The following is a 24,425-nucleotide window of genomic DNA, read 5'->3' as shown; positions in this document are numbered from 1 at the left end:
CACCGCTGAGCATTGGGTTATGCGGTTCTGATGCGTCCCTCATATGCTGCCATTCCTTCTCCCTCGCGATGGCTCTGGTATACATTATCCTAAACATAATGTCGTTGGTGGTCATCTTCAAATTGAAAGGGAACCAGGGTTACGCTAAGTAACCTAACGTTTTATTTATATTCACCAAACATTAGAAATGTTTGCAAAATATTCTGAAATTATGCATGTGTGTTTTTAACATGCCTGAATTATTAGTATTATTATAGCGTTAGCAAGGTTTAATAGAATATTAACATCACAATGAACTAATTAACCCAGCTAATTGAAAGATGAGTACAGGCGGTTGCCATGGAGCTGGAGAAACTTCATCCTGTGATGTAAAAACAAAAACAAAAAAAGCAAAGCAGAGCCAATTAACGAGAACCTTATCCGACATCTCAGTAGGAAAAAACACAGCTCCACGCCGGCCCCAGACAGGGAAGGGTTCAGTTTTCATAAGGCAATGGTCAAATGGGGATTAAACTGCCATAGCAACCTGGACTGAAAAGCTTCTATTCCTGCTACCTCGAGGGCAGGCAGGGGTCATGCGTCATCCCACGTGTAAAATAATACAGACTCTCCTGCCCTCGTATTACCCACAAGAGCACGGCAAAGCAAAGGCAGGTAAAGAACAGGGAAGTATAGTGAGCTTTGCTAAAAAGCGAAGCTCTGCATTGGAAATGTGTCGCTTAAAGTAAACAATTCAATTTTCCCTTTCGTTTAATTTACATTCACTTCTAATAGGATTGTAGCATAGCACACAGCGCCACCGGTGGCCAAGTGACGTAACTGTGGTCCCTTGGATTATTTTTACATTCTTTTTCAATACTGCCTTAACCAGATTGCATCAAATGAATTACAATTGCAATATAAATCCGTTCATTTAACAAATCACTTGAAGTTCATTTGCATTTTTCATCCCACCCACCTTTTGATGTCAAACGAAAAAAATATTATTTTGCCATCCATTTCGGATAGTTTGTTTTGACATTGGAAAGAGACAGGGGAGTGAAGTAGGGTAACACATATACACGTGTACTGTTAAATGAATATATATGCACCTAGGAAAATCGCTGTTTAAATTTTGCATTTTCCCGTTTTACTGTCCATTTAATACGCTTTTTTGTGCATAAATGCAGTACTAGCACATATTTGTATAACGTTACAGTAGGCATTTTGTAGTCGTAGATTTTGAGCACTGGGTGCTCTGATAGCGCTACTGTAGGTGGAACTGTAGGTCGTAACTATGATGGAAACCAAACAGAATCAAGCATGTTGGGTAGTCTCCCTCCCAACAACTAACTGCTTGCAGTAAAGTGAAATAAAGTCAACCCTATGCTGATTTGTATAAATGGCACTGCGGCACCCATGATGCACCGTGTGGCCACCACGGTTTCCCGCAAAATCATTTCAAAGAGCAAAAAAAAGGCGCGCGAGCGGCAAACTCATTCGCCTCTACCTAACCTGTCTCCAGGCCCCGGTGTGATTGAGCGCCCGGCCAGCCACTCACGACGCTCCGTGTCCAGCCCGGTCCAATCTCGTAATGCGGATAGGCCACCGTTGAGAGCCGTGGGGCGGGATCTAAGAGCAGGAGTGTAGGATGCGCTCCGTGCGCGCAGGGGGTTTAACGGAGTTTCGTGAGGCTTTTTATCTTCAGGGGAGCCGTGATAACCCCCCCTTCCCCCTCCTCCCCCCGCAAGATATGATTTTGTTTTCAAAACCAGGTAACAGGTATCGAAACCGTAATCCGGCTAACATGTAATTTAAGACGCAGGGGATCGGAAAATTTGAATTCCACCATTTAAATTAAAACCGCCTGTGTGTAACTCCATGGCTCCTCCTCAATCGATAACACAGAATAGAGTCAGGACTTAGTTGCTGTTGGCTCTGAAGAGATAAATAAAGTAGGCTTTTATTTTATTTTTTTTATTTTAGAGCCGGATATACATTAATATAGTTTCTGTCAAAAAACATAAATCCGTACACATTTATTATTTAAAAAAAAAAATTTTTTAATTGTATTTATAAACGGGCGTTTTGTGTCTGTTGGTTTGGTTCGATGGCGCCTCAGAAACACGGCGCTGGGGGCGGCGGTGTCGGCTCGGCATCAGCTCCCGGTATCGGTTCTGCTGGTACCGGAGGCCCCGGCGGTAAAGCGAACGGCGGCGTGTACTCGCATTCAGCCGCGGCGGTGATGCCCGCAGCCAAGAAGCCGAAGATGGAGCAGCTTCAGGCCGACCACGAGCTTTTCCTGCAGGCCTTTGAGAGTGAGTACAACAGTTTTTATTCATAAAAGGCTGTCCTGAACTTTTTAGGGTTAAAAGAAAATAAACGCGAAGCAGGGCTTGGTTGGTTTCAAAGTATTTGTTGACTAAATACTGGATGTTTTTGAGCTTGTTTTTTTGCAGTTTAGTTGGGTTTTCAAAACGGTAAATAAAACAATATTAAAACAAACAAACACAACTGTTTTTAAAAGAGAAGTAAAAAAAAAAATCTTACGTTTCCTTCCATTCTTGATGTATCATTTATTTTGTGGTAAGAAGGTAGCAGGCGATTTTACTAAACTAGTCGTAGTAGACACATGTGTACAGTACAAATGTGTAGTATTAATACTTATGTTATATGTACAGTCAATCCCCGTTTTATGTTCAGTGTTACCGCAAACGAAGTTCAATAGCCAGCTGGAGTAAAGATAAAATACATTTATTTCAACATAACCAAACCAAAAACTGCGAGAAGTTCTTAAATTCAGTAACCCCGCGGGGCCCGTCATTTTGTGACAAAGAAGGCTGTACGCTAGACTGATGTTATGATCATTGCAATGTATTTTACTCTTGAAAGAAAACAAAACACGTCACTAACGTGTAATTAAATATTTGATACACAGTCGAAGTTGTGTTACGAACTGAAATTCGTGTACATTAAAGTGTGTAAAATACGTTTTTGATCTAATTGTCTTATTTTTGCCCGTTTTAAAGTCTATAACCCCACACAAGATGTCCCCGATTTAAGTATTTATCATGCTGTAAAAGTAAATTTGACAATCTGTTTTAAGAAAAAAAATAAAGAAATGTATGTCGTTCAGAAATTGATTTCTAAGCAGGTATGTAGCATATAATTCGAGGAGGTGTTGCTAAGTTTCCTGACGTGCCACCAGTTACCACCTAGTGAACTTCGGGTATACAAGTATAGACTAATCTTTGACGCGTTTCATTTGTTTCCATGTAAAAATTGACTTATTATTAACAAACACAGGCTGTAAAAATAGTCTTTGTTGCGCCTTTAGTCTAAATGTTGTAGCATTACATTTGCATTAAATATGCAAACCGCCTGAAATATGTATATTAAATTGTCTGCAGCTTTAAACCTTATGTTTAACTTTCTTCTGAAATATATGATCAGAAATAACAAATTTAGAAAAAATACAATCCTTTGGTTCTACTTTAATTTATCATTCGTCAAAGGCATAACAAATCGAGGTGTGGTGTATTATGTATCAATGCAGTCTTGATTCTGTTTTTTCTTATTTAATGCTGGGTACATCTTTAACGGGGTTATTTTGGGTTACATCTGGGGAAACTACAAACGTGTGTTGTGTTAATTGAAGTTGTTTCACTAAATGTAATTTAACGTGATAGTTATAATTCCACACCATGTGTTATAATTCGATGTGTCTGAAATAGGGTTTATAATACTGCACAAACGGGATGGTATGGTTATATGTTCTAAGTTCCCTCCTGAAAGACCTAGAAACCTAATTTTGCCTATCTGTTTTCAATGTGTTTTATACCCATTTTCTGTATCTCTATTGGTAGATGGTACTGCTGAAGCTTTTTAGCCCAGTAATGTTGCATGTTTACAATCATGTTTGAAATGGTCTGGAAAACTTGCTGAGATCTTAAGACTTTCAAAGGTGTAATATTTAGCCAGTTTCTTTATTTTAACTTGTACTTTTTAGCTTTGGATGTTTTTATAATGTGCTTTACTTGCACTTATCTGCTCCCTATTTTACTGCATTTAATCCTGTACTTTACAGAGTACTGTAATCTGCCACAAGTGTTATTCCATCTGTAGTATTTTGCATTTAATCGTATCCTGATGTAACTATCACTGGCACTGTTATCTGCTCCGATTTTGAATCGTATTTTGTCATACTTGTACTTGCTAGAACTGAAGTCATTGTATTTTATCTTGCTCTTAATTATATTAATACTTGTACTCTGATTCTTTAAATGTATTTTTTGTTTACGATTGTAAGTCACCCTGGGTAAGGGCGTCTGCTAAGAAATTAATAATAATAATAATAATAATAATTTGAAATGTATTTGCTTACGACTGTAAGTCACCCTGGGTAAGGGCGTCTGCTAAGAAATTAATAATATTACTACTAAATACATTCTGCTAAGATGATATAACTGGTTTGTAGTAGTAATGTGTTTTAAACAGTTTTTAATTTTATAAGTTGAAAATGCAACATTGTATTATGTTGCAGAACCAACTCAGATATACAGATTTCTTCGAACCAGGAACCTTATAGCGGTAAGTAACTTGGTTGATTTTTTTATCTCCATTGAGCTAAGTTAAAATAATATAGTATAGTTGAGAATTTTGTTAATGAACTTAAGCAATGTAGGATTTGGCAGATTACAACTATGCTGAAAATCTCTAAAAAAAAATTACCAGCTGTCAGTTAAAAATTGTAATGTATTTGAGTTATATATTTAAAAACACAAACTGCTGTATTGGCTGTGTCTTTTGGTCTAATTTCTTTAGTTGTTCCTTTGCTACATGTGTTGTATTAGGCTGTAATGTGTGCTGCTTTGCCATATCATTGTGAAATCTGGGAATAATTTAAATGCACTCCTCAGTAAAAGCATGTTATGTTTAAAACTCTAAAGAGCTTATTCCTAATTGACTTCTCTTGTTTCAGCCTATATTTTTGCACAGAACCCTCACGTATATGTCTCACAGAAATTCCAGAAGAAATGCCAAAAGGTAAATACATTGGGTTTGTTTCAGTACTTTATTGCCTGTGCTGCTGTATGAAATCTGGAGTAGATGTTTTGTATAATGCTTTGCTTGTGTGTGAATTGTCCTTTTTTTTTTTCTTTTTTTAAAGGAATATCTAATGTACAGTTTGTACCGAGGTCTGTTACTGCAGCATTTTTAGAAGTGAAAAATGATCTGATTTGCAGTATATTAATGTGCATGTTAACCTTTTAAATTGATGCTGTGTTTTATCCATTCATATATTGTTGGTTAATTTGATTGCTCGTGAAGGCTATTAATGGCCAGTTTAATGAAGCATGTAATCAATATTTTTACCAAGGGGTAGTTCAAATACATTGAGAGTGTTATTTGTGTGATGGCAGTTCCTGATCTGAAGACTGTCTAGGCAAGTACAAATGTGCAGAATGGAAATGAAGCAGTCCACTTCATGTAATAATTTAGCAGTGGATAAAGCAGTGTGCCCTGTGTTCTGCATCAGTTTAGTTCAACTGACTGTGTAAGATGCGTAGAACAAGCCAAATGATTTATCACATGCTGCTTTAGAAGAGAAATATTTTGCCACCCAAGGTCCTGAGCAGTTAATAACTGGGCAAAGTGTGTATCTTTTGACCAGATTGTGTGTCGGGACACATGGTGCAATTCTAGTTTTCTACCTAAGCTTTAAATTAAGAACTCTCTTTAATTCTGTACTCCAAACATTCTGCACGTACCGGTTTAAAAGTAATGGACTGCTTCAGTGCTGTGGGTGGGGGGGGGGCAGTAGCAGCAACACTTCACCCAGGTAGGATAAAAGAACTCCCCTCCAGTTTGAAGCTTAGGGATTGTATTAACTGGATGTCATGCGGTTCCTGAGTAATTTCACCCCAGACAGGACTAGCTGTAGGATTCATACGCCTACATTTAAATATGCATCAGAGTTCATTGATGCCTCAACAGTTTCTTTTTCTAATTGCTCCAGCAGCTGTTTTCTTTAGCCACTGCTATCATTTACTGGTATTTTGTTGTTAAGATTAAGAAGTGGCTCTAAGCAATGTGTTGGACATCAATTTTGTGTGCTTTGGCATTGTGTAAATTATTTGTGGTTACCAATGTAACAAGTATTGTATCTGCACCAAGGTAAAATGTTGTGTATGGAGTGATTATCATGAAGAGCACTGGACTTATAATAGTTTAGTCATTTGTGGTCATTATAGGGTCTGTTTCTTTATTCAAAAACAAATAGGAAGTAGACTATATATGTAGGCTGCTAAATAAATAAGTCAATGTTAAAATGAATGCACAATAAATTAGTAATACATTGGAAATATCTGTGCAAGTCTCCTTGTTTGTTTTTTGTTTTCCTTTTGTGTGGTAGCTTGGAAACAGCTGCATTGTCCTTATTGCCTTTTAAGTTGACAAACGTGTTTTGTATATGGACATTCAGGTAACATTAATGTTAAAATGGCTTCAATTAGATGAACAGGATATTGAATTGTTTAATGATGAAAGCCTAGGATCAGCAGTGTGTAATATTCAGGAGTTGGAATACATATTGCACAGTTGTTGCGTAAGTTTTTAGCAAGTAACTCCTTAAGTTCTAATTTTAATAATATCTTTATATAGCGCCTTTCATAGTGGACCACCATCACAAAGCGTTTTGTAGAGGTAGGCTGTGAACTGTGCATTATATGCAGAGTCACTTACAATAGGACACTGATTTAACATCACAATCATGTTTGCGATGTGTGATTTGGCATACTGCACCTAATACTTTTAATTAATTTGTAACTGTGCACAGAAGCAATTTTATGTAACTGCGCTAAACAAATATTACATTGAAAAGGGAATCCTTTTCCCCTAAAATAGTAGTTTGTTGGCTGGATAGGAAGCATTTTTTAATGCTGAATATTGGCCATTTTTAGACTGATTTAGTGCTTGGGAAATGTTCTCTTCTAGCATGAAACCAGGATTTGAACCCTGTGGATGTCGCATCCAAAAATACATTCTACAATATTTTAAAAATATATATTTATTCAGCTAGATTCCCATCTGTAGCCAAAAAGAAGACTTGAGTGCAAATGGACATACATACTAATGTTGTGGTGGTTCATTAAAAAGTGGGAAATAATTGACTGTTTTTAGTTCAAGTTGTTTTCAGAAAGACTAACAGCTTTTAAAGTACATACAGATGACAGCCCTGGTTACTATTTTCCAAGCAAAGATCCCCTAAATAAGCAAATAATGTTTTAACATCGCAAAGACTTAACTACAAAAAATAAAAATGATTAGTTAATTTTATGGGCATTAGTTGATTAACCAGTAGATTAATCTGTGCACATTTTTTTATGAAGATAACGATCTTATAGAGGCTGTCCTGCATGTAATACTAAAAAAATCAATGGAATCTAAAAAATAAAAAAGCACATAGGGAATTATCATAGTAAATGTCTTTTTGTACTGTGCTATTGAGATGTACCTGTGCTTTATTCAAAGAACAAAACAAAACCAATAATTAAAAAAAAAAAAAAAGTAACAGAATATCAAATGCACAGATTCCAATACTTTGTTACATTATCTGTTAGGGATGGGAATTTTAAACTAAGTATAAACTCTAAAGAAGTGGTTAAACGTTTAATAATTTGCTAGACGTATAACCAGTCACGTGACAAATGTCACCAAACACATTTTTTATGCAGTAATTTTAGTAATTTATCATCGGTCAGTCGCGTATCAGACTGCTCTCGTGCCACAGTAATTATAAAAAGGAAGGGGTTTGGCAATTGTCCTTGAGTAGCTTTTCTAATTCGCCAGTTTTATTCTCAGTTGATCTGTCGCTTCATTGGTGCACTGTGTGTGTTCATGCCTGTAGTAGGCGTGGTATAGTATAAATTCCACAGCAGGGTAATAACGTTCGTGACAAGCGTATTTTCTGAGTTTGTTCTATATTTAAAATGGCATCTCTAAACAAAGGAAGCCACGTTTGGAAGTATTTTGAGGAACCGGATGAGAAAACTATGGTATGTAAATTATGCCAAACAAAATTGCCGTACCACAAAAACACAAGTTCAGTGCTTCACCATTTGAAATGAAAACATTCAGAATTGTTGTGGATGGAGTTACTGATGGCAATAAAAAGCAAACATCCATAACAACATTTGATTTAGATTTGGCCGAACAGGGCATGGACAAGTTATCCTCTATGAGGACAGTGCGTGTGAATCGTGAATGCTGCAGTTTTGAAATCAATGTAAGATTATCCCAATACTGTGCCGACCCATAAAACAATAACAGCGAGGCTGGAAAAACGTGAAGAGAATCGTGCTGCAGCTGTTTATACAAAACTTTCAAAGGGAGAAAAATTTGCAATTACCACACACTCGTGGACCCCATTCCCCAGGCTTCTTTCACTTGAAGTTGTTCTGTAAGCTTTTGGACCAAACGGCACAACTCTCTTTTGCTTTCCTGTAGCCATTTTCATTAGCGCTGTACAGTGGGTGATGTACATTTCTTATTTTTCTTTAAAAACCCATATAATGTTGGGCAAAGTTATAACAAAAAACAAGAAAAAAAATAGGTTCCTGTTTTTTGTTGTTAAACAAACCTTTAAGAAACATACTTCTAAAAGCATTATACTATCCGAAAATGTGTTCAATATGTATGTAGTTATATCTCCACTAGCAACTTTAAATACAACCATAAATATAAACATTTTAATATATATTTTGTGTAGGTGTTTTTGGTTTTTTTTTGCGATGTTAAAACGCTATTTGCTTATTTACGGTTTATTTGCTTAAATACTAACCAGGGCTGTCACTATCAGAATGTAATATAAAGAGTGTGTGTGTGTGTGTAGATATGGTTTAAACACTGACACCTGCAAAGCGTTTAATGTTCATCATAATGTACCAAAAGCACATCCCTATTAACTCTACTGTTCAGGGATCGGTGCCCAAAACGGGAAATCCATGTTTTTTTGGGTTTTTTTTTTTTTTTTTTTTTTTTTTTTTTTTTTTAAACACCCCTTCTGTTGACAAATTAAATAGATATCAAGGACATTTTTTTTTTTTTAAACAAATAATTTATGCAAGTGTACAGGTAAATTTAAAGATTCCGTAATTCATTCATTCCTTTGTTTAGAAATGCAATTTTATTAAATTATATAGCAAATGTCAGAAATGCTTTTCTCACCCCGTGTGGACTGAACCGTACCACGCCCACTACAGCATGAAACCTGCCCCAGTGTTAATCTTTCTGTTGCACCAATTAGAAAAACTACTTGGAGGCAATTGCCAAACCTTCCTTTTTATAATATCTGCCCTTAATGTGGCACCACAGCAATCGGATACGCGACAGACTGCTGTATGTGATAAATTACAAAAAATGAATACATTAAAAAAATATGCGTTTTGGTGAAATGTCACGTGACCGGTTATACATCTAGCATAAGTACTCCTGACTAATTTGGAGGGCTGTGCCGAATTTAACAAGTAGAAACACACTGAACATACTTGACAGATGATCTTTAAATCTTATTGTAACTGTCTTCTACAGACTAAGACGTAGCAAAGTAAAAGCGGGATATGACATGATGTGATGTTTTATCTTCAATGGTAAAAGACTTCAAAGTACGTTTAATGTCCTTGTAATGCTCTTTTTGGTCAAAGCTTGATGGTGGTCAGTTTGCTGTGTGGATTTCAATCACAGATTTTACAATTTTGCACCAGCATTTTGCTCTATGATTAATAGTTGTTCAGCCCTTTATGGATATACTGTGACATTTGTTGCCAATGCTAATCTTGTGGTGTGTGAAGGAAGTAACAGTTATGTGGAAAGATATATTGTTGCTTTGTTTAGATGCTTTGGAGTAAATAAAAACCAAGAAATATGTAAAAAGAAAATCGTGAACTGGTCTAATGATGTGGTGGTTTAATTCAGTGATATTGTGTTTGTCCAGTGTACACGAACCATCAATGTTCATTTTTATGGTTATAATTTAAGAAAGTTCAGGTATACTAGTAAGATTGCAAGTTCTCTGCTTGTCACTATTTATAGTTTAAGTGAAATACAAATGTTTCTTTTATTGCCCAGGTGAATATTCTGTGTTTTATAATTTTATAAATTCAGTATAAATGTCTTAGAAACATTTGCTAGGTCTATGAATTTACATGTTTTGGTTAAAGTGAAGAAATCATTTGGGTGCACATCTGTATTTGGTGAATTATTAAAAGAAAGCACAAGTGTTAATTGCTTTCTGTCTGTCATTCTTTAAGTCCTACTTTGTGAGTATTTAAACTAACCTCTTGAAATTCTATTTGGAAAAAATTGAAGTATTTCGCAACAAATAAACATGCAGCCTTTCAGAATTTAACTTAAATGATTGTGTTGAGGACATTGTATGTATAGATTTGGGTATTATAAATTAAATTAGTTATACCTTGTAGACTGGTAATTGGAATACTGTTAAACAGGGGAAAGAAATCCGAATCATTTTATGTTGGGATTATGTGGACCTATTTTTCTGGTTTGAATGCCCGTAACTCCATTCTCTTGTCATGGCACAAACAGAAAAACATATCGTATTCAAGCACAACATTTTAGATTGCTGTGGAATAAGAAGTTCATGAGGGCAAACATATTTTATATTAGGCAGGAACAGGAAGCAAGACAACTCAAAATGGGTCACTTTTTTGGTTTATTGTAATAAACAGGAAACTAGAGCTTTTCGACATGGGCTTAAAAATTAAAACTACCTTTTTTAAAAATGTAAAAACAGTGCAGAACTGTGTGGGGTTTTGAGTACTTCAGGTCTTAATTTTGCACAGAATAACCAATCCTAAAATCACTCATCGTGGTCACAGACAACCTTCTTGTTGCAATATTTAACATCCCCTAATGAAGCTTAGGTGTTATGTGTTCAACGGTTGGCTAACAATGCATTTCTTTCAGAGAGTAAAGTACTTTGTTTATATATATTTATTTTGTAACTGTAGCATTCCCCACAAAGGTTAAACATTAAAGTGAAGTACATTTGTTTTACAAACACCAATGTGAAGAAATAAGGCTTCATTAAACTTAAGTTCTGGATGAAGCAACATCTCCTGCTGTGTATCTGGGTGATTTTTTAAATGAACTACAAGCTTTTATATAAATTGTTTTAGAATTGAATGATACTAATCAAATATTTGACAGTTTTGTTGTGTCATTCTTGTATGTTAGAGTTGTTTTTGGTGCTGTTTTGGTATTGTGGCTTTGTTAACTTGAAAGATTTAAGATTTTATGAGAGGTATTCTGAATGTGGATCACACACTCAGGTAAACCTTTTTTTTTTATTTGCATATTTTAAAGGACAAGTCATCTATTAAATTGTAGGGAATTACTGTAGTATGTATGGCAAGCTAAAGAATATCCACAAATCCACACAATTGCTCTTTTAATGAATTGTTCTCATACAGCCTGCTGGTTTCCATTTGCCATTGATAAGCATAACAAAATCAAAATGCGGGTACATTTTTATGAACGTTTAATCTCCTATGGAATGTAGTACCGGTAGTTCAAAAAAGATCCGTCTGTGTATAGATATACATATAAACACACACTTTGTTATATATACTAACAGTAGACAGTTTGCATGACAACGAGACGGGATTCTAAGCACTACTGTTTGCTGCCTTCAGCTATGTGTGTCTTCGTTTTTCTGCATTCCAATAACAGCAACAGCATTGGCATGTCTTAAGCGAAGGTTCTTGAAAAACTGAACATCCATGTGTGTGTTTTTTTGCCCAGCAGCTCTTTCACACACGGTACATCTTTCCGTCTTGATAAACAAGCCACGTATACTTACTTCACTAAACATGAAACGGTACTTCAGTGTGGACGCTAAAGTTTGAGCTGGATTAATTTAACCGTTTGAGTACGGTTCTCGAGATCGGTTATGGAGTGTGGACAGGGCCTAAAAGTAAATATCCTTAATATTGCTGGCAAAGCCAAATATGAGACTTATTGCTGCCACCTACAGGACTGGAGTGTACCTTAATTAGTGCTTCTGTTTGGGTTTTATTAATTGTATTTTTTGGTGCTTATTTTTAGCTATTTGAGTTTTATGTAAATCGTTTTTTTCGGGTCTTTCGTTTTTGATATACAGTATGAAATTAGTGTTTTTGGTTACTTTCCAAAATGCTTGAGCCTTTTTTTTCTTTTTCTGCCAAAATGTATAGTAGTAACTCGACATTACTTGCACACCTTAAGATTGCTGTCTTCCACAACGAAATCCCTATGGTCACGGGCACATTCTTCTGGGGGTTTTGTGTGTAGGCATTTTTGTACATTCTGCCACAATTCTGTTTTAAATCCTCCATCTTAACTGTAATACAGCTTTAAATCTCACAACAAGCCTTCATCCTGATCTTGTTTTAAATCTCGCAAGCGGAGTCTCCAATAGAAATGTAGGAATGTGCTGTCACTCAGTAGTTGGGGTGGGTTTAAAGTATTCAGAACGAATCAATGATAGATGCAAGTATCATTGGTCCAGTGGTTAAAGAAAAGGGCTTGTAACCAGGAGGTCCCCGGTTCAAATCCCACCTCAACCACTGACTCACTGTGTGACACTGAGCAAGTCACTTAACCTCCTTGTGCTCCGTCTTTCGGGTGAGACGTAATTGTAAGTGACTCTGCAGCTGATGCATAGTTCACACACCCTAGTCTCTGTAAGTCGCCTTGGATAAAGGCGTCTGCTAAATAAACAATAATATAATAATAATAATAATAATAATAATAATAATAATAATAATATAATAATAATAATAGTCAGGAAGCAGCACTGGGAAATGGAATTTATTCTTATTTTTTGTAGTAGGTTTTATTTTTTAATGGAAAAAGGGTAAAGTCAACGTGAATTGATTAACCATCTCCACAGTTTTTCCGGTGTTTATTGGCTATTCACCGACTTCATTTTTTTATGTATCTGGTGTTTTATCGGGTTTTATCGGTTAAAACTGAAAATTAGAAGCCCTAACCTTAATCAATGCTGTTATATTGCAGGTTTTTTTTTTGTTTTTTTTTTTAAACATGCAAGTATTTTCTCGGACTGTAGCAGTGGTGAGGTGAAAAAGTATATATCCTAAAAAAAATAAATAAATAAATTACAATCAATATTTCAAAAAAAGAGATGAAAAGAAAGAAATCAAATGAACAGGAAAAAAAATTAGATTAAATATCCAATGATTAAGTTTTTTGGAGGACGGTAGAAAGATATTAAATTAGATCTAATACAAAATTATAAAGTAAGAAAGATGAATACAGGTATTACAAAAATAAATAAGACGCAGTATTTGAAAAATATGTTAAATAGATCAATCCGATGCTCAAACTCACTAGCCTAACAGTTTCTCTCCAGCCAACTAAACCAGACACAACAAGTCTGAGATACAAGGATTCACATGCAGTAACTATATACAAAAAACACGTGCTTCCTAATGTTTATTTTTACCCTCTGATCGCTGAGTTTACACCACTGACCAAAAATAATGTTGCAACTACAGTACCTCCCACACACTCGATACATTACAATGGTGAAGCATCTTCCTTTTACCATAAAAAAAAACAAGATGTAGACAGTCAGATGTTACTTTAAAGCTGATTTCATGAAACACAGCTCGATAAAACAGCTACTAATCAAAGCTAAACCTTTTCTATTGTCAATCCTCATTGAAAAGGAAACAAGTTACACAGATTGTTTAAAATTAATTTGGGATGTTTCACAGTACAAGCCAAAGACAGCCATCGCTTGCGTTTCAAACAGGCTGTAAATTACATTTTACAATTGCGTCACATCAAATATATTATCTGTGTAATAAAGAAATTAAAACCACCGACCTAATGTGTTATGTAATAACTCCTGGATGAGTGACCCAGAGTGAAAAAACGGCAATCCAGCTTTTTTTCGCACTGAAATATTAAATAACTAATATGTAGTCATAGTTCAGCTGTCCCTCAGAAGTGAAGAATGTCTGTTGTATAGTTCTAAACATTCTTAAGGCCTTGGCCTCAGAACATGTGAGCGGAGCGGTCTGGAATCCCGCTCATTGCTCAATCATATTTGAATCCGCTCAACTCCAAATCTTTTAATTTCCCAGTCCACTCCGCTCAGTCTCAAAGGCTACTATCACTTTACCTGGTTTGGGTGGCCTTCCAAAAATCTCGCTCTGAATTGACTGTGGAGTCTCTCACAGTTTTCTTTCTTCTAGGACTGTCAGTTAAGCCTGCAAATAGCAATCGATTAATTGGGCACTCAAAATCTAATCGTTCGAATAAATATTAATGATTGTAGCACCCATATACATTTTCGCTCCGTTCCTCTCCCCCCGACTTGATTTATTTTAATATCATTGCTGTTAAGTAAAAGCTTGTGAATGCGAGCGGTAATTACGCCTTGGTAGCGTAATTTCTCAGATTACAATACTTTTGGAATGTAATCTACTGTGTATAAACTGGAGTTTATGAAAACCGTTTTTTTCTTTTGTGACAGGTGCAGCATCATGCATTGCTAACAAGCTAATCTTGTTAACTGTACCACCTAACCTTCACTATCTGTAAAACACACAATATGGAAATCCCTTCCTAAAACATCATCATAATACAAATTCATTGATTTACTTACCACAATATGCATATCATATTTTGAAACTCCAAAGCGCAAACTATATACAGTCAATTTATTTACAGGCTGTTTGTCAGGAATACAAGCTTGTCGTCCTGCTCTGGATTCAAGGCGCAGTTTTGTTGATAAACTTAAATAATGTTATTAACTATGCGCATTACAAAAATGTAATTATTGAATCGATTATCCAGTATTTATATTGATGTACTGTATATAATGAGGAATGGAATCGATCAAAATCGATTTTTGATTTAATCGTAGCAGCCCTACTCCTCTTCCTCTCCCGTTTGTTTGTTTGTTTGTTTGTTTTTTAACCTGGATTATTACACGTTTTAATTGTGTGTCACTGAGGGGGTGTCAATGTCAGTAAATTTCAGTAATCAAGGGAGGGACTCGCTCTCTGTGACACTGACACAGAGACAGACACACGGACGACTCCCTTTACTGATTACTGAAATGTGTAATCTAAAATGTAAAAGCAATACAGTGATTAGACAAGATTTAAAGAAAAGTTAGCCATCTTTATTAACCTTTGCTTTTTATATGAAACCAAACCACAAATGCAAAATGAAACGTACAGATCTGAAAATGTCTGCTCTATACAGTATATGTGTTATGCATGTAAAAGAATACTATTTGTGATTTAATTCAGGTTTTTTTTTATTTCGGTTTTTTGGTTTTTTCACAGCGAGTCTGGCTGGTTTTCAGATTTTCTACCCTTGCTGACCCGTAAAATAACCTCTACTCAAGTAACTCTTAGAAAAAAGTTTTTCCTAAGTCTTGGCACTCGCGCTACATGCAGTGTAAAGAGGAAAGACGTGGCGGGAGGGACGACCTTTACGTCACTCACTCGCTGATTGAAAAAGTTCTTGCAAGATTTACTGCACAGGGCTTCACATTAACATTGAAGTGATGTATCCTGACCGTCAACGTTAATGTGCAAATTTACATTACTTTATTAGGCACAGCACATGCACTGCTCCGGAAATTGTGGAGCAGGAGCGGGGGCAGGGCCAGAGATATTCTCGCTCCTGCTCTGCTCAACCACTTTATCCGCTCAACTGCAGCTCCGAGCAAATTGGTCCTGCTCCATTCCCCACTCCGCTCACATGCTCTGTTTGGCCTTAGGTCATGAAACTTTTGAATGACTAATGCACTCAAACCTTCAAACCCTCCTAACTGTTGCCACTGATAACCCAACCGTACCGTCTTACAGAAATGACTTTGTTTTCCTTTTTAGAAAATCCTTCAAAGTGGATGATATGCTATTCAAAGTAGAGAAGATGAGGGGAGAGCAGGAATCTCCCAGGTAAGCATAGTTTGTATGATGCAGCAGTTAACACCAGTAGTACAGCTGTGATTTTATTACTACATTTAAGTGTTTTTATTTTATTAGTGCCAAATTAAGCCCTCTAGTGCATAATATAAAATTCAAACATAAATAACTGCAGTAGAAACAAAATGGTCTTGCATTATTTTTACTGTAACATCTGTCTGCATCCTTCTAAATGTAACTTTAATTTGTTTTTACAGCTTGGCTTCACATCTTCAACTCACGTTTACTGGTTTCTTCCATAAAAATGGTATGTGTGCAGTTTAATTTACCTGTCCTCCTCAACCTGTAGACAGCTGGCTCTTGAGATGGAAGTCAGATCCACATCAGTTTGATATTTATTTACTTGAATGTTAAAGAAACCCATAACAAAGGACATGTGTGGTACATATTCTTCAACAGACATCTAGGGGTAGAAAAGTTAAATTGGTCACTGTTATTAACCTGCTGTCCTTTTTAAAAAATACATTTGTATTTCATTTTATTTCTTTTTAGAAAAGCCATCCCAAAACTCTGAGAATGAACAAAACTCTGTATCCTTAGAGGTGCTACTTATCAAAGTCTGCCACAAAAAACGGAAGGTAAGAAATCTCTATGTTGTTGCATTATTTTTTTCTTGTAATAACATGTACATTCATTTGTCAGCTAGTACAGTGCTTTGACCCCTGGTCTCCTCCTCTTCTAAATCTTAATTGCAAAGTTTTATAATTAGGACAACCGTCAGGGTTCCTTTTTATCACTAGCTTAAGTGGACAACCTTTAAGACGGCCTTTAAATGTCTTGATATTTTTAAACATTTAATTTTTTTTTATTTTAGGATGTAAGTTGTCCTGTCAAGCAAGTGCCTACGGGTAAAAAGCAGGTGCCTTTGAACCCTGACAGCAGCCAAACTAAACCAGGAGCCTTCCCCTCCCTTGCTGTGTCCAGCAACGAGTTTGAGCCTAGCAACAGCCATATGGTGAAATCCTACTCGCTGCTGTTCAGGGTGACACGGCCAGGAAAACGGGATGTGAATGGATTAATGAATGGAGAGACGAATGAGAATATTGGTAAGGAATACGCAGGAAACGTGCATTCTTTTAGTTCTTTGCATTTGCTTTATAAATGCTTGATCAGTTTGTTTAAAACTTGAAGGACATGCCTACGATATCTTATGAAATCAGCTATCTAAAGAAGATGCGACCTGCCCTTGTTTTCTGGCAGCTGCTGCAGTCTCAACAATTGAAACTGATCTCAAACATGTGCTGCAGTGTGACCTATTGTACCTCTATACGGATAGATGTCTAGAACACCAAACCCAGTACACACATTCAAAAGGGCACAACATTCAACTTGATAAAATAACAAGAAGGCTTACAAATGAGAATTTCTCTCCCTTATGTTATTTGAAACTGGTTATTTTGTTTTGTTACCCTGCACATGCAAGTTTTTTTTACAGGTTATAACATTTATTACTTTTAGATGTGATTGAAGAGTTTCCAATAAGAAAAAAGAGAAACTCCTCTTTTCGTGAAGATGGTGAGAAGACCTTTGTAGCACAAATGACAGTCTTTGATAAAAATAGGTAAATATCTCCCTATAGCCTTTCCAGTTGTGTTTCTAACATGATGATTAAGAAGCTATCCAAAGACATTTTGTTTTTCTGCAAATCTGCTATGAGGTTAATCATTCTGTATTGGAACATGTGGCTGTGTCCTAGCAGCAGGACAATCCAATTTCTGTGAAATGGTGCTATTTTAAAAATCCAAATTCTGTGAAATGGTGCTATTTTAAAAATCCGAAGTTCAGTAGTGTTTTTATCAAGCACTTTTCGAAAGAGATATTTTAAAATGTTGAGTGAAGACATTTATTTTAGAATACAAATGTAAAGGTACACTTAAATGTTACAACAATGTTTTACAAAAAAAATATGCAGTACTAATTTTGGAAATGTTCCCAGTTTATTCCTAAAACACTAATGCTTTATTTGCAGGCGCTTGCAGCTCCTAGATGGGGAATATGAAGTATCAATGCAGGAGATGGAAGAATGTCCTGTGAGCAAAAAAAGAGCTACATGGGAAACCATTCTTGATGGAAAGGTAGTGGTTGGCTGGTATCATAGTGTAGCATGTATTACTTTCTGTCTTTTTCCTTTTGGCTGATGATGAGGGTTCAGAGTTGTTCTTGGTTTTGAGTTAATGTTTCCAGACACACTGTTTGGTAAATTCATTCTAGGATGATTTTAAAAATCCCTAGTTACAGGGATTTTTTTTTTTTATCATCAATCCAGCTTAATTAAATGTAACCAAGCTGAAGATCCTAAAACACTTGAGGCCTTTTTTTATTTTTAAACTAATTAAATTCTTTTTTTTTTTTTTTGTTCTATTTCAGAGGCTGCCACCATTTGAAACATTCTCTCAGGGTCCTACGCTCCAGTTCACTCTGCGGTGGGCAGGAGAAACTAAAGATAAATCTACTGCACCTGTTGCCAAACCTCTCGCAACTCGTAATTCAGACACTGCCACTCTCGAAAGCAAGCCAAGCTCTCTCAAGCCAACACAGGCAATAGGTAAGACTAAGTTTGCCAGACTTTTTTTTTTTTTTTTTTTTTTTCTTCTTCCTACAGCTTTGAAATGTACATTGTCCAAGCAGTAACCAAATATTTAATGATGTATAGGGCCCTATAAAATCAGTTTTATTTTGAATTTTCAGATTTATTTTTTCCTGATTTCGGATTTTTTGGTTTTAAAAATCTGTAATTTGTTTGTTAGTTTTTTAAAACCAGACGTGTTTGATACATTCACAGCAACCTGAGAACTTTGGAGAAAAAATGCAGCAATTGGACCCTACATTCTGCAGTAGTCACTACAGTACTATCTGCACAGAATAACTTATAGGCAGTTGTTCCCCCCCCCCCCCCCCCCCCCCAAGCGATAACGGTAGCTAGCAAGTGAAGTGACACGAGAGGCAGCGCTTTTTTACAGTTAAAATCACAGTCGTGTACGGTGGCTGAGAGGTGCAAAAATAGTTTTTTCATGCGTTCACATGACTTGCCTCTTGTCATACAAACACTGCTATTTCAGTGTCATTTTTAAAATATGTACATGCATATTTTGTTTGTTTAAACTGATTTTGTGGTAATGTCCTCGGGTGCCTAATTCCGTTTTTTCTTGTGATTCCGTGCATGTTCTCTGCAACGCTGATTTCATGAGGCCCTAGATATAGAACTGGATATATAAAGTGTAAAAGGAAGTTTCTCATGGAAAGATGTGCAATGTGCTGACAATCTAGGTCTAGTTTCTGTCCATTCTGTCTTTTTTTTATAAACGCAGATCTCCTTGTTTTCCAAAGAATTGCAATTTACAAACTTGATACGGTACATGATCTTAACCTCACTTTTTTCTGTTTTAAAAGCTGTTAAAGATTCACTTACTACAGACCTTCAGGTAAGAAGGGAGCAGATTTTATGTGAGCCTCGACAGAAGCTACGAATATTTTATCAGGTGAGTCGTATAATTCCGTGTTTGCTGCGAAGGCTAGTCCTGAGCTTTGTGTTTGATGCATTCATACCAGTGTCAATGGTCAATGTGTTTAGTTTGATGATGTGCTTGTGTTTTCTAGTTCCTTTATAACAACAACACAAGGCAACAGACGGAAGCAAGAGATGACTTGCATTGTCCTTGGTGCACACTGAACTGCCGCAAGCTATACAGCCTACTCAAACACCTCAAACTCTGCCACAGCAGGTTTATCTTTAACTATGTGGTAAGCATTTCCATAGTGTCTACTTCCCCGGCCTTAGCAGAACAAGAGGAGCGCAATCCGCAGAGAAAGCTCAATGCGCCAGATAGTCAGAAGTCGCTGAAACACGTTTGGACTTTGACATACCACTTTGTGATTATTATACAACTGTGTTCTGTTCTGCTCGCAGTCAAGTTCAGTTGAAGATTATACCCCAGGTGATGCTTTATTTGTATTTGTGTGATGGTAACTTCGTTTTGTATTGCAGCCTCATCCAAAGGGTGCTAGGATAGATGTTTCTATCAACGAGTGTTATGATGGCTCATACGTAGGAAATCCTCAGGATATTCACAGTCAGCCAGGATTTGCCTTCAGCCGTAATGGGCCAGTGAAGAGAACGCCAGTCACACACATCCTTGTTTGCCGGTGAGGGAATATGTTGGCATAGTAAAAACCTCATGCACAGTTACATTGCCACCCATTTCAATCTTGAGCAATTTAGTTTGTTTTCTCTCCCACTTCTACACATCCTTAGAAATGTGAATAACCCATTCTAGCTGGGATACCTATGTTTGTAATAAATCTGTATTCATCACTTTATAATGTAATAAGATCAGCTGTTGCCAACAATAAAACTAGAATACTGTCAACTTAGATACATACTGCCAATTGGGGGTAACGTGTTTATTTTTCTGAAAAAGTGGCTTGTTGAATAAACTGCTTCTCCCCTCCCAAACGAGAAGATGCCTGTTCCTTTGAACACAAGGCTTTGTTTTAAAGAAACCTATTTGATTGGATTTCCAGGCCGAAGCGCACAAAACCCAGCCTGTCCGAGTTCCTGGAATCTGAAGATGGGGAGATGGAGCAGCAGCGCACGTACATCAGCGGACATAACCGGCTGTATTTCCACAGCGACGCCTGCCTGCCTCTCCGTCCGCAGGAAATGGAGGTGGACAGTGAGGATGAGAAGGACCCGGAGTGGCTGAGAGAGAAAACCATCACTGTAAGTAAAGGGTTCTGGTATTTACCAACACTTGCTCAATGCCATATTTACATATAATTGCTACATGTCGTATTTGTGTAGATATCAAGTCGCTTATCTAACCCCATTCTCTGTTCAAAATGCTACCTTGGAAGTGTATACAGCCAATACTTAATAAGAATTGGTTTTTCTGCAGCAAATTGAAGAGTTCACTGATGTGAATGAAGGAGAGAAGGAAGTTATGAAACTCTGGAACCTTCATGTTATGAAGTACGGGTATGTTATTGATACATCCTCGCACATTTATAAATGGGTTATCTATCATTTATAATTATTTTCAAATAATATAATAAGGATACTTTAACAGCTGTTACCTTTTGCACATCACATATATAGATCTATATCTCTATCAAAGAGATTGAGGTTTATTCTTGATTTCCTTGGATTGAGAGAAATGTGCCTACATCTTTTTTTTTTTTTTTTTTTTTTGCTCAGATTCATTGCTGACAATCAGATGAACCAGGCCTGCATGCAGTTTGTTGAAAAGTGCGGGCAACAGATAAACGAAAAGAATTTGTGTCGGAACTTTCTGCTTCACCTGGTCAGCATGCACGACTTCAACCTTGTCAGCATAGTCACCATAGACAAAGCAATGGCCAGACTTCGGGAAATGCAACAAAGGCTTGAAAAGGATGAGCTGGCAGAAAAAACGAGCCTGCCGCCCACCGATGAACCAAACTGGGAAAACGGCAGCGGCATCGAGACCCCCACAAGCGAGAGGATTTCTGAAACTGACATTTCTGCCTCAGGAGTTCCAAAACAGAACAAACGACAGAAACTCTGAAACCACAGGACTTTATAGACTGAAACATTGGAGCGCTGGGGGGGTAATCGTGTTCTAAATTCAAAGAAGAATAAATCAATCAAATAATGAAAAACAGATTCCAAACAGGCACTAGGTATCAAGTATAGAAAAATCAATGTTGGGCTGTAAAGTTGTACTGCTGTTTGCTACAAACCAACACAGACACTGATTGTGTATCTGTCTGTGTGTTTGTGTGTGTGTGTGTGTATATATATATACACACACACACACACGCACGCAGTAGATGCCACTTACTAACAACCTCTCGGTTCCCAGCAAATAGTTGTCATTAACCGAAAGTTGCCAATTAGCAAAAAGCCCCCTGTTTAAGTTTATTTATATGGAACAATGATATATACTGTAGTTGTACAAATATGGCACTGAAATACATGTGTTTGAAATGTTAGTGTTAAAAATTAACATGAGAAACACAAAATACCCAATCATAGAACTGTTTACTTCATGCGTGTGTCAAACAAAAAAAGGGAGTCGGCTTAAATAGTACTATACAGCGATGTACTACAATTGTCCTTGCTATGAGTAAAGCAAACATAAAAAATGTGTTGTACTTGCAATCAATTCTAAAGAACACAATTTTAAAATAAGAAATTGTCCAACGTTGTCTGCTTTTTACAATGTACCTCCTCCCGCTGTGAATCCATCTCAATTTTACATGCAGCTTCGTAGACGGTTTCAAAGCCACGATTCAGCCTCGGTCCTCCAGAAATACGCAGTTGCGAAGTCAGTGTGTTTATAAAAGCTGCATGAAGTACGCGCGCAAGTCATGCAAGTGCGCTCTGTAGCGCTGGCAACTAGTAATGAAGCCGTGCAATTGCGAATATCAGAATTCCATTAACATTAAAATCTGTGGGATGCGATTGGTTCCTGGGAAAATGTTATTAACTGAAAGTTGTCTTTATCAGGGTTGCTAATAACCGGCATCTATTGTGTGTGTATATAAGTAGTCACTTGTATTTTGATATGAATACACTAAAACCATTTAGGACCATAGCTGGTTTTGCTTCTATTTATTGTAGGAATGTTCAAACTGGTTACTAAACATGTATTGCATACAGGCGGTTCATGTAATATATCATATTGAACTACAGAAAGTAATTTATCATAATGAAATGCACAGTGTGTAATGTGTGCTTTGCTGTTAACGGTAACAGCCCTTTGATTTGTTTCATGTATATTAGCACTTGTCTTGTCCTGGGTGCCTGTTTGGAAATACTTTCTTTTATATATAAATATATTTTGATTAGAAGTTTTTTCTGACTTTTTTTGCTGGCTGTTATTATTTTTTTTGGTTGTGTGTGATGCATTGCTCGGCCAGTGTGTTATTAAAACTTGAACCTACACACAGTCGGTCAACAGTAGTTTTTTTTAACATCCAATTCATAGAATTGCTAGAACAGTACTTCACACAAACATGTGTTATATTGTAGTTGAACAGTGGCAGTGGCAGGGCAGTGGAGCTGCCACTTTCTAAGGAAAAATGCACTGCAGGACTGGACCTGAAATGTTGTTCACTCTATATGCAAGTATTCTGTGGTCTGTCTGTTTAACACACAGGGTATTTACTGCAGACACTAACAGAAAATATACTTCTAGCAGTATTTAACTGCATACAAAAACCATGTTTATTATTCATGCAATTGTTTACAGATTTTCCAAGTTTTTACTACTAGTGCAGTGTCGGTGATGCGGGTTTTAACCTGGCATGCACTGTGGTCGAGTGACTCTCACCTCATTTTTTTTAGAATTGTTTTTTTTTTTTGTTACTACCATTAAATAGTAACATTCTCATATTTTGTATTTAAAAGGTAAAAAAAAAAAAAAGAAATGCTGCTCTTACGGTGTTTTTTATTATGTTTCTACTTCATTCCTTGGTTTTTAAAAGCTGCAGGTAACCCTTTTTTCTGAGCCTATAGAACACATTGATAAAACTCACAATGTGAATTTTCATTTCATGTCGTGCTTAAGCCTGAATTTTTAAACTTTTTACTGATGTCTACAAATTACTACTTCAGCTTGTAAAGGGAACCTTGTGGTATCTATTTCACTACAGTGGTTTGCAGCTGTTAATGAAGTATATTTAAGAAGTGTGTTTAAATTAAACGTATGACTGAGTTTAACAGGCAGAACAGTTGACCGAAGGGGTAAACTGCAGCTTTTTTTTTGTGACCCTATTGATTTGCCAGCTATATAGAGGTGTAAGTCTCGGAACTTCAAATTATATTTTGAAGGATTGCGACAAAAGCTTTTTTTTAAACTTTTGCTTTAATTTGCTAAAGCTGTGCACATATGTAAAAACGTAGATTTGGTTTGAGGAAACTTGTAGTTCTATGGTTATTGCTTGTGTCATTTCTTAAGCAAGCTAATTATGCTTTTATTGCTTCAAAACGGAAGACTCGTATTGTTTTGCACAAGTTTGTTGATGAGGGCCCCCAAATTATTTCAAGATAAAAAAAAATTCCTGAAACGACATTGTTAAACCACCATGTTAAAGTTGTGAATTTTGTAATAAAGGAGTTATAGAAAATGTTGATGTTTTCTATTTAAAATAAAGGTAATATTTTCCATTGTCGTCAATGGTTGTAAGCAACTCATTGGTTAATTTTCTAATGCTTTAGAATTTCTAAATTATGGTTCTGCCTTTCAAGTCGTACATAATTGGCTTAATTACCCGTTTAGTACAGCTGCTTAGTAATTTTCTGTTTTAGATCAATGCAACCCTTCTTGGTCTGGAAATACTGCATCTTGACTAACAAATAAATTTTGTACAACGCTGTGTGAATCAGAAATGACCCTTGTCCTCGGGTAATCACAAACCAAGGTTAAAGCAAGT

The 24,425-nt window shown here is 36.4% G+C and overlaps 1 protein-coding gene across 2 annotated transcripts; it reads left to right on the top strand.

Moving 5' to 3' along the window:
- Nucleotides 1–1,550: 1,550 nt before the first annotated feature.
- suz12b (SUZ12 polycomb repressive complex 2 subunit b) lies at nt 1,551–24,182 on the top strand. 2 transcript variants are annotated; one of them, XM_034040124.3, is made up of 16 exons: nt 1,551–2,297; nt 4,523–4,569; nt 4,961–5,025; nt 15,915–15,983; nt 16,208–16,257; nt 16,503–16,588; nt 16,825–17,056; nt 17,469–17,571; nt 17,980–18,085; nt 18,378–18,555; nt 19,401–19,489; nt 19,608–19,751; nt 19,996–20,153; nt 20,532–20,730; nt 20,906–20,979; nt 21,205–24,182. In XM_034040124.3, exons 1-16 carry the CDS (start codon nt 2,090–2,092, stop codon nt 21,551–21,553), a joined length of 2,157 nt encoding a protein of 718 aa, XP_033896015.1. In that variant the 5' UTR covers nt 1,551–2,089; the 3' UTR covers nt 21,554–24,182. The 2 variants fall into 2 exon arrangements, with proteins under 2 accessions (XP_033896015.1, XP_033896014.1); XM_034040123.3 differs by having other exon boundaries at nt 1,553–2,297; nt 20,906–20,985.
- The last annotated feature ends 243 nt before the right edge of the window (nt 24,183–24,425 follow it).

This window comes from Acipenser ruthenus, chromosome 19 (genome assembly GCF_902713425.1).
Source record: "Acipenser ruthenus chromosome 19, fAciRut3.2 maternal haplotype, whole genome shotgun sequence".
In the NCBI taxonomy this organism is placed as follows: Eukaryota; Metazoa; Chordata; class Actinopteri; order Acipenseriformes; family Acipenseridae; genus Acipenser; species Acipenser ruthenus.
This window is presented reverse-complemented; position numbering and strand designations above follow the sequence as displayed.